Below are 17683 nucleotides of genomic sequence, written 5' to 3'. Positions count from 1 at the left end.
ACTGATGTACTTATAAGAAGAGGCAGAGACATCAGGGATGTAGATGCACGCACAGAAAATGCCATGTGAGAACACGGCAAGAAGGCAGCCGTCTGCAAGCCAGTGCACCAGGTCTCAGGAGAAACCAGACTTGTCAATACTTTGATCTTGAGCTTCTGGCCTCGAGAACTGTGAGAAAGTAGATTTCTGTTGAATAGGTCATTCAGTCTGTGAAGCTTTGTTATGGTAATCTTAGCGGACTAATACCGGTAATAAAAGCTAATCAGACTCTGGACAGGTTGCGGTCAGAGGAAAATTGTGTCTGATCACCAGAACATATCTTCAAATGCTAACTGTGGAGTATAACATAAGCCAGTTGACTAAACTCAAGATCCATGTACAATGTCAGCCATCCGATCCTCCTCCATCATCAACCTTATTAGGATGAAAACAGTTTCCTGAATCATCCAATTTTAGGCTTTTTGACTGTATGCAATTAATAGGCTGTGGCTTAAAAGCAGGGAGGACGTTGATCCTATGGAACCCTGTTCTGAGCGTTTGAGTGCAGTCAGAGGCCACTCTGACATGATAAAATCCCTCCACTAGAAGCTGCATTGTGTCTGTCATGTGTCATGGGAGAACAGAATATTTTTGGCTTACCAAGGGAAAAGGTAACAAGGAATTGTGGCACTCCCGGACATTCCTGTATTAATCCATTACCTTCTGCATAACAGTAGAAAAATATTGCATTTGGTAAAAGAGTGGTTGTGGTGTTTGTTTCCCTCCCTGGTGTGTGTCTACTGCCTGATTCTGGAACTATCCCAAGTTCCTCAATGCCAAGGACAACTATCTTACATTCTGTTAGTGGAAACTACTTGGATAAATCAACTATAATAATCATCTTGTTATTTGATGTGAAAATAAAGCAGACTGTTTCACCTAGATTTTCATCTCCTTTAGATCAAAGGCCTTATCTGATATTTCATTTTAATTCCTACAAATATAAAGCACATATCCTTTCATTGAGAATACTTTAATTATTTGATTTTATCACCCAGGAATATTTCTGCTTCTGTCTGTCTAAGAAGGAAGTTAGGAAGAAGGAAACTTGCAGAAAGATAGTTTGTTCTTAGCAAAAGATTTCTGTATTTTTTTAAATTGTACTTTAAGTTCTGGAATACATGTGCAGAGCGTGCAGGTTTGTTACATAGGTATACATGTACCATGGTGGTTAGCTGCCCCTATCAACCATCATCTAGGTTTTAAGCACAGAATGCCCCGGGTATTTGTCCTAATGCTCTCCCCCTGCTTGCCCCCCACTCCCTGACAGGCCCTGGTGTGTGATGCTCCCTCCCTGTGTCCATGTGTTCTCATTGTTCAAATAAGATTTAAAATATAATCTTGTCCTTGAATATACTCCGTATATGTAAGTTATTTTTGACTGGTTAGTGGATGATACTACAACCTGGGTAAATAATATGCTTGCTATATCAAGAGAACATTCAATTATAAGATACTCTATGTCTCTTTATGCTACACTGAGAAAATAGTAAAGATAAGTTGGGAACACAATGATACACCTTAATGTTTCTGACAGAGAGAAAGCAAACTTCTAAAGTACTTTTAGTTAGTTTAAACATCAGTAGAAAATCTATAACAAAGACATATTTAGCTTCTAGATGTTATTGATACACATCTTAAAAGTATGTCCTCATATTTTTTAATTTTTTAAAAAGAAACAGCCTCCCATATAGCCTAAATTATATTTAGTATTCACAAAAGCAAACATTTTTTAAAAGTAAGATTTTGAACAAAAATTTTAAAAGCACATTCTTAACACCCTTCCTTGAAAAACTAAACAAAAAATATTGGTAAGATGAGTAGTTTTTAAAAAGCAAATAATTTTACACATCTGTTTAGTAAATACAGCAACAAAAATATTTGTAAAAAAGAATGCTGAATAAAAGCCTTGTTTCTGTGTCAGGAATACTAGTTACCAATCTATCTTCTGAAGTAAAAGTGACTTTTAAAAATTGAGGTATAGACTATTTATGTTAATTCAGTAATTAAACCAATTTATTATTACAGGGAAAGGTAGGTAAAGTGATCACTGACATTAATGCTTTTTGTAGATTTTATTGCTTTTTACAGTATCAACATTTTCATGATACACAATTAGATGCTTTTAATGGAGTAAGAATAATTATAGAATTTTTGAAGATGTAAGATGCAAAATATAACTCCAGATGCTAGAGTTGCTATTTTTCTGCTTTCATCTACATATATACACACTTAAAATAACTGATAATAAGCAAATTTTTCTCCATTGCCTTTTGTCTATATGAAATGTAGATTTTAGGGTAAATATTTGATTTCAGAATCCCAGGTAGATTCCCATTTACCACTGTTTTATACTGTATCTATGAAATTAAAATTATTTTTAATTCTTGCTGTTTTTTAAAAGACTAATTTTCAAAAGTATCTTTACCCTGTGAAGCAGTATTTTCAGAGAAAATTCAGGTTTTCTTAAAGGAAACTCCTGGAAATCCTGGCCTGATCATATTAATCTTATCTCCATTATCTGAAACCAACTTCAGATCATTGTTTTATATCTCTGAGGAAGAGAATCCCTCTCTTTTTAGAGGTTAATCCCATTATCTGTGTTCAAACCTCTATTTCATGTTTTTTCTCTAATCTTCTTCTTTCTGCATCTTTCACTTTTTCTTTTCACAAATTTTCCTCAAACTAAAGGCAAGTTCAAAACTCTTCCAGTTTAAGATAAATAGAATATGATGTAAATGTCCATCACTACAAAATTCACTGAATGCCATTCTTTATTTACTGATTCTACTTCCTTACTTTCAAATATCCTTTCAATATGTTTCAATTACTTATATTCATATTATTATCTATTTCAAAAAACTTGTATGTCCTGCAATACCTCTCTTATACTATCATCAATACATTTACATAAAACAGAAATATGTTATATTACTTTCTTCACCTTGAGAGTTTATAACCAATTATTTATTTATCAAGGTATGTTCATTATATTTTATCATCACCATTTGTCTTAATCTGTTCAGGTTGCTTGAATAAAAATGTCATAAACTGGGTACCTTACAAGAAACAAAATTATTTCTCACAGTTCTGGAGACTAGGACGTTCTAGTTCAAGTCATCAACAAATTTTCTCTTTGGTGAGTGTTCTCTTCCTCACAGACAGAACCTTCTGTGGCATCCACAGAACCTTCTGTGGCAGAGGGAAGAATGAGCTCTCTGAGTTTCTTTTATAGAATAACTAATCTCATTTATGGGAGCTCTGCCCTCATGACCTAATCACCTCCCCAAAGCCCCACTCCTTAATACTACCACACTGAGGATTGGGTTTTACAATATAAACTTTGGGAGGACGTAACTTTCCAGACTACAGCAACATCCTCTCTTTTCTGCGTGTCTCTCTTTTCATGGATATTAATTTTAATCTTTACCAACTTTCACCTGCCTATGTAAATAGTTCTCCATCTTGTTACCCTCCTCCAAATTTGTCTCAATTTGGACTTCTACAACAGGGAACTTAATACAATCTGTATTTTACTTTGTTCTTTCTGCTTAAAACAAATTAATGCAGCTTTTTGAAAAAATTAAATTGTTACAGCAATGTTTTGGCATGTCTTGCTTGATACAACCCTAATACCCATTTTTATGCCACAGACTATTGTGAGAGGTAGGGTAAAACAGTGAACTTAACAAAGACCACGTTCTTATGGAGATTATATTCCAGAGGAGCAAAATTAATATTCAATACATAAGAGTTAAGTTGGGTTAAAAGATGGTACATTTGGAAGTATTTTTTGTAGGGCTGCCAGGGATGATCTCTATGTTGAATAGAAACTTGAATGAAATGGGCAATAAACCCCATTGTAGCTGAAAGAACAATGATTTGGAACTATGTTTTCTATGAGGCCAGAGTTTTGACAGAAGTTTTTGAGACCAGGGTTTTGACGGAAGTCTACCATAATCCAATTTTTGTTCTCAGTGCTGTCACTTTGCCTGTTATAGAAGTCAATGGTGGAAAAAAAAACAAAAACAAAAAAAGAGGCTATTTAAGAGTTGAGTTAAAGTGAATGAGAATGGTAGAAATTGGATTAGGGACATGGTGTGGAGAGAGGTACCAGAACGTAGCTTAAAGCCATAAGGGGTCTAGTAAGATCAGAATTGTTTATTGTTTATTTGTCTACTGTGAATAGTGAAAAACTCAGAAATATTTAACAAAGGAGTAAAAAATTGTTTTGCTTTTGGTTAGGAAATGCGATGGAGGCAAGAGTTGAAGAGGTGCTCATTGTAGTTTATTGCAGCACAGACAAAAGATAATAGTAGATTTGACTAGTGTGGGGCAAGCTGATGGTATAAAGTTTGAAAGACTTTTTTTTTTTAAGTTTAAGAATTTACCAATGAATTATATATGTTGTGTTAGTGAGAGACAAACTAAGGTTAAACAAGGGACCCTCAGAAATAGTGACCAGTAAAGAAAACAGAAAATGTAGTGTGTATGTGTGATCCCAAAAGTCAAGACAGAAAAAAGTATCAAGAAGAAATAATATATTATATCTAACATTTACAATAAGTTGAAGAAAAGAAGTTTGAGATAAACCATTGTATTTGAGTCTGTGAATATTATTGATGAACTTGTTATAGGCAAATGGAAATGGAACTTGTTATAGGCAAAAATAAATATACAGGGCATTTCTTGACGTACCTCCAAATTTCTTTCTTTTCTTTGATACAGTAAGCAGTCATTTTGACAATAATTTCTTTAAATGTTAATTACCATAGAATAAAAATTATAAATTATCCTGCAACATAACTCATGTAAAATTTTTTTACGGTTCATTGTGTATTAGCTGTCTTATATTTCTCTCAATATCTTATATTTCTCTTCTTCAAATGTTTTGTAACCTTTAATACAGCTAGATGGAAGATGATTTTTCATGGATGTGATTGAACATGACTTTGGAAGTTTTCCTCCATGTGAGTTTCAAAGTAGTGTTAAAGTAAATAAGAAGGAGGCCATTACATACAGAGATTTTCTCTGCTTGTCTCTGTAGCAGAAACTCTCGTATTAGCAAAACCAGGACTTAACTTAAAAAACATTTCTTGCAACTAAGAAAATAAAAAGGGAGCCTCAGTCAGTCACCACCAATCAACCAGCCAATGCATTATACAACTAGAAACCTCCCACCAGAACATGCCCAAGTAAGGTAAATGCCTCATCACATTATGCAGAAATAAAGCAAAGCTCTCGCTGTGTCTAATCACGTAATTTCTCTGCTTCTGCATTTGCTGCTCATGCTACTGGGTGTAGCTTTCTGAACCTCTTCTGGTTCTGAATGCTGCCTGATTCATAAACTGTTATTTGCTCAAATGAACTCTGTTTAATTTAATTGCCTAAAGTTTTTCTTTTAACAATAATATAATTTTAATTATTTTTCTATGAAATTAATCTAATTTTGAGTTATTTTTCCTTCACAAGTTTTCAATTTGCTCTAAAGCCCATGTTCTAAATGGAATTAAATAGCTAAAGTAATTTTGGATCTTGGCTCTTTTAGTTAACTTTGTGAATAGTAGTATACCAAGTAATTCTGTAGTGACTAAAGTTATGATGCTATATAATTGATCTTATTTAGCTTTGTAATATTATTTCAATGTTTATAACTAGTTTTGACTTAAAATTATATAATGCTATTCATTCAGTTGTTCTTATTTACTGTATCTATCTCATGTACCCTCTCATTTACATAACATGAAATACATTTTCCTAATTATTTACCTATATAAAACTATTTATTAGTTTCTAATTAGATGTATTAAATATCATGATTTATTATTGCATTCTTCCAATAATACCTACAATCTATAAGCAATTCATACATAGAATTTCAAAATATAAATCAGTTTTTACAAACATTAATAAATATAAATAGGATATTCACAATAAACATTCAATGAAACTGAATATTTAGACTTTATTAAATTGAATCAAATGAATTTTCTCTAATTATGTTCATTAGAAATGATGGTGTTCCACACAATCAAATGATCATTGATCATGGCACAAATTCAAGGATCCTAGAAATAACATTCAAATTGTAAAAGGAAGTTATTCAGTTTTCAAAATCCTCAGCTGAAAGAAAAAGCTAAATTGTTGACTTTTGATGAATATCTAGGGTAAAGCTAAATTACTGCTCTGTGTGTATGTCTGTGTGTGTGTGTGTGTGTGTGTGTGTGTGTGTGTGTGTGTGATATTAAAACTTAACAAAGCAGTACAGCAGATCCTAGATTAATGGCTTTTTGTTTAATGTTGTTTTGTTATAATGTTTATGAGGAAAAAAAAATCTATTTCCAGCCAGGGCCAGTGACTGTGTGGAGTTTGCCTATTTTCCTTATGTTTGCATTAATTTTCTCCAAGGGCTCCCTTTTCCTCCCACATCCCAAAGATGTGCATATTTGGTTAAATGGCATTTCTGCAACATCCCAATTTGAATGAGTGTGGGTGAGACCTGTGATGGGATGGCATCCTGTTCAGGACTGATTCCCATCTTGTGCCTTTAGTTGCCAGGAGAGGCTTTGGACACCCATGACCCTGAGCTAGACTAATTGGGTAAACAATTAGCTTTTTTTTTAAAAAAAAAAATATGTCTTAAATGTATGTGTAGCTTGTATTTATTTTAATGTTTAATATTAGATGTATTTTGATATTTATTTAGATATGTAGTGATCTTAATATTTTATGACCAAAAATTTGCTATAAATACTTAACTCTTATTTATATTAATTAGCCTATTGGAAAATTGGTTTCATTACATGTCATTTCACTTAAAGTTACAGTTTTAAGAGCCTATTCATGATGTTAAGTGAGGACTTATTGTACTTTATTATATATGATACATTCTCTTATATTCTCATTTTGACCAACTCTGTTTTTATAAAATATTATAAACTTATTAAATTGATTTTTCCCATTTAATATCTTTCAACCTGAAGCTCAAAATCCCTAAAAATTTAAGTGTAAATTATTTTTTAATACATACCACCGAGATATCAGCTGTTTTATTTAATTAATTTATTTTTTTGAGACAGTCTCACTCTGTCACCTAGGCTGGAGTACAGTGGTATGATCTTGGCTCAGTGCAACCTCCACCTCCCGGGTTCAAGAGATTCTCCTGCCTTAGCATCCGAGTAGCTGAGACTACAGGCACGCCACCACGCCCAGCTAATATTTGTAGTTTTAGTAGAGATGTAGTTTCACCATGTAGGTCAGGCTGGTCTTGAACTCCTGAACTCCCACCTTGGCCTCCCAAACTACTGGGATTGCAGGCGTGAGCCAATAGCCCGGCTGATACCAGCTTTTAATAGCAGAAAAAAATAAACATTTTGAGTGCCTCAGAACCTAAAGAAGATACTTTTAAGAAGAGATTTAAACATTGTATCATGGGAGAGTGATATTTGGGTAGCTGTGAATGACACTGAGAATTCTGAAACTTGAAATTTCTGAGAACATCTTTGGCTGAAAAAGCAGGCCCTGCTCCATCACATCTGAGTGCACCAGTATTTTCAGAAACTGCATTAGCAAAATCTGAAACTAGATATCCTCCAGGACCTCCTCTCCACTTCCCATGTCATTGCTTACAGGCCCAAAATAAGTTGAACTCCATTATGTCTTGAGCCAGAAGTGTTTACATCTTGGTTCATAAAGGTATAGTCCGTACACTGAAGGCCAACCTCTCATTAATTCATATAGTAAAATTCAGAAAGGGTTATGGTTCTTGGATGGCAAAGAAGTTGCTGTGGTACCATGTTAATGCGGCTGGCTGGAAGTCTGCCTCAAGTATGCCAGGGAAGGCTGTTCATGAGTAGCTTCTTTGGAGGTTCTTTGCTATATAATTGCCTAATTTGGATGCCAAGGGGAGCTGGTGGCCACTGGGAATTGATGGCCGCAATGTGTTGCAGGAGCCAAGTCCCCTGGATAAGCTGCGAGAAGAGCAGGAACCCGGTGCAGGGGGAAGCCATGTAGGCCTCAGGAACTTGCCAAGTGAGTACATCAGAACCAGGAAGCAGAGTTCTTCTTCTTTTTTCAATAGGCTTTAATATCTCTAGTACCCTCCACTGACACAGTTTCATTGTCAGTTGTCAAAATTTTTGTTTTTAAAAAGCTACTTTCCTTTTTAACAGAGTGGGTAAAAAGAACAAATTTGGAGCTTAGAAGCAACAAATAGAAAACCAGCACACTTCTCCATATAAAGAATGAAATTAGATGCTTTCATCTAATTTTGAACTATTTTACTTTAACATAGAATGGATATAGGTCTTTCTAAAGACCAAGGCTTTTTAATGCATTATAAATGTCATTACTAATTTCATGCATCTAAAGTGAAAGGGAGAAAAAACTTACAAGAAATGAAATATCTTTTTCACATAGGACGATAGCAGCATTTAATTTTAAGAATGTATTAATGAATTGCATTTAAAGATACACTCCTACTGATTTTAAAAATGAACATGTGAAAGCCATTTGTTCTATAACTTCAAGAACTACATCACATTGTTACATTCTTAGTCTTTGACAGAGTTTTGTATTTGAATAGACTGATATATTTTGACACCTTTCAAATATTTTAAGGCATTTACTAAATATAATGTGTCAAAGAGTACTTGTCACAATTATTCTTAAATTACACAAGGAATGCTGAGCCTCCTCCAATCAGATTAGACTCCCAAGGGCTACTAAAATAACTGTTGGAAAATTCAAAATATTTCTCTAAGCAGAATCACTCCTCCGAAGTCTCCCCGGCTGATCAGATGTGTCTCCTCCTCTGTCCCCTCCCTTCTCTCAGGTCACCAGCACCCTGGGAACCCAGAGGCCCACGCTCTGAAGGTGATCCCCCTGGAGAGGAAGGCGATGGCCCCTGCGAGGACTATGGCCGGCACCCGCCTCGCCCCGGCCCGCATCCCTGCCGTCGCCTTGTGGCTTCTGTGCACGCTGGGCCTCCAGGGCACCCAGGCCGGGCCGCCGCCCGCGCCCCCGGGGCTGCCCGCGGGAGCCGACTGCCTGAACCTCTTTACCGCTGGGGTGCCTGCCTTCGTGCTGGACACCAATGCCTCGGTCAGCAACGGAGCCACCTTCCTAGAGCCCCCCAGCGTGCGCCGGGGCTGGGACTGTGTGCGCGCCTGCTGCACCATCCAGAACTGCAACTTAGCGCTGGTGGAGCTGCAGCCCGACCGCGGGGAGGACGCCATTGCCCCCTGCTTCCTCATCAACTGCCTCTACGAGCAGAACTTCGTGTGCAAGTTTGCGCCCAGGGAGGGCTTCATCAACTACCTAACGAGGGAAGTATACCGCTCCTACCGCCAGCTGCAGACCCAGGGCTTTGGAGGGTCTGGAATCCCCAAGACCTGGGTGGGCATAGACTTGAAGGTACAACCCCAGGAACCCCTGGTGCTGAAGGATATGGAAAACACAGATTGGCGCCTGCTGCGGGGTGACACGGACGTCAGGGTAGAGAGGAAAGACCCAAAACAGGTGGAACTGTGGGGACTCAAGGAAGGCACTTACCTGTTCCAGCTGACAGTGACTAGCTCAGACCACCCAGAGGACACGGCCAACGTCACAGTCACTGTGCTGTCCACCAAGCAGACAGAAGACTACTGCCTCGCACCCAACAAGGTGGGCCGCTGCCGGGGCTCCTTCCCACGCTGGTACTATGACCCCATGGAGCAGATCTGCAAGAGTTTCGTTTATGGAGGCTGCTTGGGCAACAAGAACAACTACCTTCGGGAACAAGAGTGCATTCTAGCCTGTCGGGGTGTGCAAGGAGGGCCTTTGAGAGGCAGCTCTGGGGCTCAGGCGACTTTTCCCCAGGGCCCCTCCACGGAAAGGCACCATCCAGTGTGCTCTGGCACCTGTCAGCCCACCCAGTTCCGCTGCAGCAATGGCTGCTGCATCGACAGTTTCCTGGAGTGTGATGACACCTCCAACTGCCCCGACGCCTCCGACGAGGCCACCTGTGAAAAATACTCGAGTGGCTTTGACGAGCTCCAGCGCATCCATTTCCCCAGTGACAAAGGGCACTGCGTGGACCTGGCAGAAACAGGACTCTGCAAGGAGAGCATCCCGCGCTGGTACTACAACGCCTTCAGCGAACACTGTGCCCGCTTTACCTATGGCGGTTGTTGTGGCAACAAGAACAACTTTGAGGAAGAGCAGCAGTGCCTTGAGTCTTGTGGCGGCATCTCCAAGAAGGATGTGTTTGGCTTGAGGTGGGAAAACCCCATTCCCAGCACAGGCTCTGTGGAGATGGCTGTCGCAGTGTTCCTGGTCATCTGCATTGTGGTGGTGCTATCCATCCTAGCTTACTGCTTCTTCAAGAACCAGAGAAAGGGCTTCCACAGCCACCACCACCACCACCCACCACCCACCACCCACCACCACCACCCACCACCCACCACCCACCACTGCTAGCTCCACTGTTTCCACTACTGAGGACACGGAGCACCTGGTCTATAACCACACCACCCAGCCCCTCTGAGCCTGGGTCTTGCCGGCTCTCACTGGGCCCTGCTTCCTGCTTGCCAAGGCAGAGGGCTGGGCTGGGAAAAACTTTGGAACCAGACTCTTGCCTGTTTCCCAGGCCCACTGTGCCTCAGAGACCAGGGCTCCAGCTCCTCTTGGAGAAGTCTCAGCTAAGCTCAGATCCTGAGGAAGGGTTTGGAAGGAGCAGAAAACCCTTGGACCAGAAGTACCAGACTAGACGGACCTGCCTGCATAGGAGTTTGGAGGAAGTTGGAGTTTTGTTTCCTCTGTTCAAAGCTGCCTGTCCCTACCCCATGGCGCTAGGAAGAGGCTTGGGGTGGTATCAGACCCTGGAGGCCCCAACCCCGTCCTCCGGAGCTCCTCTTCCACGCTATGCGCCCAGGGCTGGGAGGAAGGACTTCCCTGTGTAGTTTGTGCTGTAAAGAGTTGCTTTTTGTTTATTTAATGCTGTGGCATGGGTGAAGAGGTGGGGAAGAGGCCTGTTTGGCCTCTCCATCCTCTCTTCCTCTTCCCCCAAGATTGGGCTCCCTGCCCTTGACCAGCCCCAACCTGGCCTAGACTGGCAGACAGAGCCAGGAGAGGCTCAGCTGCATCCCGCAGCCCCCACCCCCAGGTTCTCCAACATCACAGTCCAGCCCACCCACAGGGTAATAAAAGTGGTTTGTGGGGGAAAAAAAAAAAATCACTAAAACATCATCTCTACAAGGGGAGAAGAAACTGACAAACATTTATATAGGTAGGGTGTTTTTAATTTTTATTTTTTTAGTTTATATAAAAGATAAAAGTTCATATATAGGAGTGTTGAAGTTTATAACTTTTTAAGCTGGTCTAGGTTTTTAAATCATTTGATGTTCTAAAATTAGAAATATATCAAACCCAATATTATATTTATTAAACATATGCCAAATTTAGTGTACCCTCAGAAGTTTTATTACAGACACATCCATTTTTCATTAAAATCTACATCTTTTTTAAATTAACTTTAGCATCTATCATAATTTATTGCATGCCACAAAAGGGTACATAATTGTTTTTCAAAAAAAGAAAATTTAACATAATAAGTATATTGCCTTATATCTTTGTAGAACATTCACCCTGAATTACAGACTCACCCATATTGGGGGAGAACTTATATGTAATCTAAAACAACTTTCTTGATAGCTTTGAAAGATGAATGAATCCAACTTCTGACTTCAACAATTACCTTAGCCTAAAATTGCTCTAAATAATACACAATATATATCATGTTTTCTAATATATTAAAATAATACTGTCATATTATTACAATGACCATAAAACTAACTGTCTTTGTGGGGTATATTATATAGTGAACAGGGAAACTGTTGTGAATTTAATTTTGATACTGTGTAAAATGAAACATCTCTGCATATACTGAACATACAATCATCCTAACTCTCAACTCCCTTGATAGGAATCCTCTGTTTGTGTTCACGTTGGCTTATACTTTAATTGTTGTTTTTGAAATATTATGTGTTGCATTTTAGATTTAAGGCAATTTGGGGGTAAAAATAAAATTTTTAGATTGTTTTTATGACCATGGAATACAAAAAGTGTCCATTTCATAAGTTTAAAATTTTCTACTCCCCTACTATAAAAAAGGAAAACTATTACATTATTTTATGATGCAAACATGATATTTTTTAAAAAATTAATTTGTAGATGAATCAGATGCTAACTTGTTCAAAATCCCGGCAGGAAAGTGATAACAAACACCAATTGGTAACTGAATAGCATTTATGGAAAAGATGGTTACTAAAGTGTGGGTAGGGGTAAGGAAAACATCAAAGGATGCTGAAGCATCCAGCATCTCACAATACTGGGAAACTTTTAACCCTCCTTAGCACTGAAAAACTACAGGGAAGGAGCATCCAGAATAAACATCCCTAAGTATTTTTTTACTTTATTCTTATCGGCTGTTGATGCTAGCCATTGACCAACATCTGCTAGAAGCAGAGAGCAAGGGAACTCAAATGGAACATTGAGACAACATCAGGTACAGGACACACAGGAAGATAAAGAAAGGTGATTAGATTTGGGAGACAAAACAGAATATTCCAAACACATGCTATGACGGGGCAACTTGCTCCAAAAAAAGAAAAAAAAAAAAAAAAAGCTAGATCTACTTTTGATGATGTATATTTATAGCCTGGAATTGTTTCTCAACCTAAAATATTAAGATTATGTATATATTTTAAAATATTTTTAGTTTAGAATGTAAGATTAACTCTTGTGGATATGAACTTAGCTTGTTTTTGTAGCTTGTTTTGTAGCTTTGTTTTTAACAACCCATCACGGGTTAAGTAGTTGCAATAGTAAAGTTTCATCTGGAAAAGTTTGCACATAAAAGTAGGGTAATTGATAAAAGAAAGTTGAATAAATGGACGATTTCCAAAGTTGTGCATAAGGAAAGGGAAAACTGACAAACAGCAACAAAGTACTTAGCCTTTGCAATACCAGGGAGCAGAGGGAGATCAAGGGAGTGGTCACATAACCTGAAGAGGCTATCTCAAAAGCAATCTCGCCTCCCGTAGAGAGACATCGGTAACTCATAGCAAAAGGTAGGGAAAAGTCCTAGTATTAATGTCCTGGCTTCACTCTCTTCCCATTTCTGGTCTCCTCTTGGTTCTTGTGGTGAACTGAATTTAGTAAGAATAAGAGAGCAGAAAGCTTAATGACACCTTGCATAAAGATCAGTGCCTCAGGTCACAGACTGGATGAAAAAGGATAAAGAGATCAAAGAAAATATCCAGCACACCAAGAAATAGGTATTGCAATTCCTAGTTTCTATTTTAGAATTCCTATTATTAGAGAGATATTGAAATCTGATATTTTTTTTAAATGTCATAATTTTCCAGAGGAAAAAAAATCTTCTGGGGAGACTAATAATACTCTCACATTAGATGATGACAAAACTACATGCTCTCAAAAATAGAAGTGAGAGAAATCTGATAGGGAGTAATGCAGAAACACTGGAAGTTGGAGACAAAGAATAAATCTAAAATTAAAGAAGCTATCCAAATTCATTTTGATAAATACCCATTATTATGACAGGTAATTTCAACTCATGTCTCTTGTAAAAATTTGATGGACACTCTAAGTTATCTGAGTTAGTTTCAAGTATGTTTGAGAATAAAATTCCAGAACTTGGCAAAGTTAAATGACCTCGAACTTCTGGCCTAAGAAAATTTCTTTTTAAATATATGTGGAATTTTTTAACTATAAATATTGAATTCTTCATTTTTTTCTGAATAAATGTTTTAAAAAGGTTTACTCAGTGCTTTCCTTTGAAGCATTTTGTTAATCAATTAGGGACTTAATATTCATCTTATTTTAAGAGGAATACTAGTAGACTCTTCAGGCTTAATTACTACTGAAATGTAAAGAGAACAAAGCAGGAAATCACGTTATATTTAACATGAATTGAAGATAAAAATCACAAAACAATACTTTTACTACATTGTGTTTATACCAAAATACTAGTCTCATTCAGATATTACCAGTACTTAGAAACTATGATTAAAAGTTTGAAATTAGAATGAGGCAGTGGATACTTCATATTATATTACATTATACATTACAAGATACAATACATTTACAGTGTATTCTTGCTATTTTTCTATTGAATTAACATCTGGATTTACATATTTATTACCTATTTTGTGCAGAATTCATGACATATATATTTGTAGATCCCATTCAAAAACAAAACCACCACTTGATATTATGATTCTGGGAATAGTTAATTATTTCATTAGCACACTCTAAAATTCAAAATCATTTGACAACTGATAAAATCAACAAAAATATAGAACAATATTTTGTTTTAAAAGTTTTCAAAAGTGTACATACATATTTTAACTGTGTCTGTATAAAGAAAAAAATCGATTGCAAAAAATCCTAAGACATATTTTCTGACAGGGAGTGATACGAAAACACTGGAAGTTGGAGACAAAGAATAAATCTAAAATTAAAGAAGCTATCCAAAATCCAGTTATCTGCATTAAATTAAAAATAATACTTCTAGTTTAGTATGGGGAACTTTTCATGATTGAAGCATTTGGATACAAAATGTTTATATTGCACTACTGTTGGAATTAAGGATTTCTATTTTAATATGTCAATAATTTTCTCACATAAAAATGCAGGTGGTTTTAAGCCATTTACCTGGCTTTAGCTCCATTCATGTGATTTGCAAAGAAACTGGTACCTAGTAATGAGACATAGCAGCATCATAATGAAAATATCAACACACAACATTGTGGGAAAATAATTAATAATAGATAGTTTAATATAATGTTCAAAAATAGTTACATTGAAATTGTACATCTTTTAATACTTATCACATTAAATCTCTGAATTAACATTTCCTTGATAAATCTTCTCAAGATTTAGCTCCTTAAATGTAGCCTGTTCACTTCCCAGATATAAAAATGACCAAACACATAAATAAATACACACACAAACACATTCAGGAAAATTAACATTATGCTACACACACACACACACACACACACACACACATTAAGTAGACATGTATTTATTTATTACTTAATAAAAATAAGTACATAAATAAATAAGAACAACAATGTAAATAAAATCAAGCAACATTAGTGCCATTTAGTTTTAGTTTCACATACTACTTTCCAAACCAACCATAGACTCTATGGTAATTTTATTCCACATTTCATTTTTGAATAATGCTTAAATTACATGAATTTTTATGAATCTCTAGGAAGAAAGACTATTTTAAAGAAATCTCAATCCTTGGAAATTAGCATAAGTGATTTAATTCATTTCTGTGTCTTTAAACCTGGAACAAATACTAGCAATTATATTAATATTTCTGCAGTGAAACACAGAATGTCACACTAAGTGACACAAATTAAGATTCTAAAGCGTCTCATGTTAATTCAGGCCAGGTCTTGCCACCAAATGAATTCAGATTAGGTCTCATTTTGCTGCCAAGTGAGTGTGAAAGATTCTTGGGTTTAAGTTTAGTTGTTTCAGGTTTGCTTGGAATTGTAGATAAAGGATTTGGTGTTCAGATTTGTTTGGATTTTGGAATTGAGATAAAGAATTATAAAATCATCAATAATTTATCTAAAAGCTATTAAATGTATCCTCACTAAATGGGTGAGGAGACTATCCCAGGGAGGTTAAGTAAGTTTCCCAAATTAACACAGCAAAACAATTAAGTCAGGGACTTAAACAAGGCAGTAATGTTCAGAGGCCAAGCTTTCAATCACTTGGCTATGCTTTCTTTATAAGATTATTGTGAGGACTGGGAACAGCAGCTCACGCCTGTAATCCCAGCACTTTGGGAGGCCAAGACATGCAGATCACTTGAGGTCAGGAGTTTGAAACCAGCCTGGCCAACATGGTGAAAGCCTTGTCTCTCTTAAAAATTTAAACAATTAGCTGGGCATGGTTGTGCAGGCCTGCAATCTCAGCTACTGGGGAGTCTGAAGCAGTAGAATCACTTGAACCTGGGAGACAGAGGTTGCAGTGAACTGAGATTGAGTCACTGCACTGCACTCCAGCCTGGGTGACAGAGTGAGACTCGTCTCAAGAAAAAAAAAAAAAAAAATTATTGTGAGGATTTTGTTGAATAAACCATTCAAATTTCTTATAGTTACTGCTATATAGAAAGTTGACCTTCTTCTTTCTTTTCTCCTTCCTGTGCTCCTTCTCTCTTCCCTCACAGCTGTCCCAATCATCACCTCTGTATTCAATAAATTAATTCTACTGAAACATGACTGGGATCCTATCACTTTTTGTGGCCAAACTTAAACACTTTTACAGTCTCATTCTGCAAATTAGGTTTAATGTGCTTTCTGTGACTTTGGAATCACTAAGCTCTATTTACTGACGTTTCAGTCGTTGGATCACTGTCCTAGTGTTCCATCAACTTCTAGATATACACATAATCAATAGCTTCAGTTTAGAAAACAATGCTGGACAAGTGAATAAAATAATCCAAGTGATGAAAAATTTAGGCTTTTTAGATAAGGAGCATAAAAATAGGAAACAGAGAAATTCTGAGAATAGTGTCCATATTTCCTCAAAATTGTTTGGGTCTCCTCTGATCTCCTGACTAAAATGTCTAAAAAATCTCAGAGAATTGAGAGAAACGTGTGAATATTTTGATTCTATGGAACACTAGTTTTAGTTATAACTAGAATCAAAACATGAAGTTTAGAAAAGTTAAAGATGTTAAATCACCCATATTTTATCTAAAAGCTATTAAATTCTATCATGTCCTTAGTTTTTATTTTCAATAATACATTTTTAATTGTAGTTGCAAATTTCAATTGTAGTTGCATAGGTTCGTTTTAAAGTGAAATTCTTGATTTAAAGTAATTTTTTTCTCTAGACAATGCCTCTTGTTGATTTGAATTTTTGAGAAAACATATTTCAACTCTAAGCTGTAAAATGATTTAATTACCAAATGACTAACTTATGTCTGTTTTCCTATTATGTAATATTTCATTTATTTCAGTCAGAGACTTACATGCTACGCAGATCCACAGTGAGATTCACTATCTCCCCAATTTTAGATTATACACAATATGAAAATCCTGATCAATAATTTCTACACTGAAAGTACTATATTATCACTCTTTAATGTCAGCTGAACGCTTTTTGTTATTGCGAGTGCTACATTAAACCATTTCTGATGTTAGCGTTATTGTAAATCATTTAGTTAGAAATAAAAATCAGAAAAAAATAATAACGAATAATAAATGAGAAAGATTTAATAAAGAGATAACTTGATTTGGACATGATCTTTTATTTAAAAGACTCAGAAGGTACATGTTGTATGTTTCCATTTATTTGATATTCTTGCAAAACAAAACTATGGTTTCCGAAAAAGGATCAATGGTTGCCAGTATTTGGATATAGGGAAAGGACCTGACTAACAAGGAGCCACAGGGAATTTTGGAGAACAAGTCTACATTTCGGTTGTGCTGTTGATTGCGTGACTGTATGCATTTGTCAATTTTGCTGGATTATATGCCAAAAAGAGTGAACTGCATGTGAATTAAAACTTAATTAAAAAATATAAAAGTGCTATAGTTTGCTTTAAAAATAC

The 17683-nt window shown here is 36.5% G+C and overlaps 1 protein-coding gene across 1 annotated transcript; it reads left to right on the top strand.

The window, feature by feature from the left end:
• Positions 1-8922: 8922 nt before the first annotated feature.
• On the top strand, positions 8923-11249 carry LOC144331535 (kunitz-type protease inhibitor 1-like). Its single transcript, XM_077949091.1, has 2 exons — positions 8923-10433; positions 10471-11249. Exons 1-2 carry the CDS (start codon positions 8938-8940, stop codon positions 10562-10564), a joined length of 1590 nt encoding a protein of 529 aa, XP_077805217.1. The 5' UTR covers positions 8923-8937; the 3' UTR covers positions 10565-11249.
• Positions 11250-17683: the final 6434 nt, after the last annotated feature.

This window comes from Macaca mulatta, chromosome 10, assembly GCF_049350105.2.
Source record: "Macaca mulatta isolate MMU2019108-1 chromosome 10, T2T-MMU8v2.0, whole genome shotgun sequence".
Classification (NCBI taxonomy): Eukaryota; Metazoa; Chordata; class Mammalia; order Primates; family Cercopithecidae; genus Macaca; species Macaca mulatta.
The sequence above is the reverse complement of the archived record's forward strand: the minus strand, read 5'-3'. Positions and strand labels throughout refer to the sequence as shown.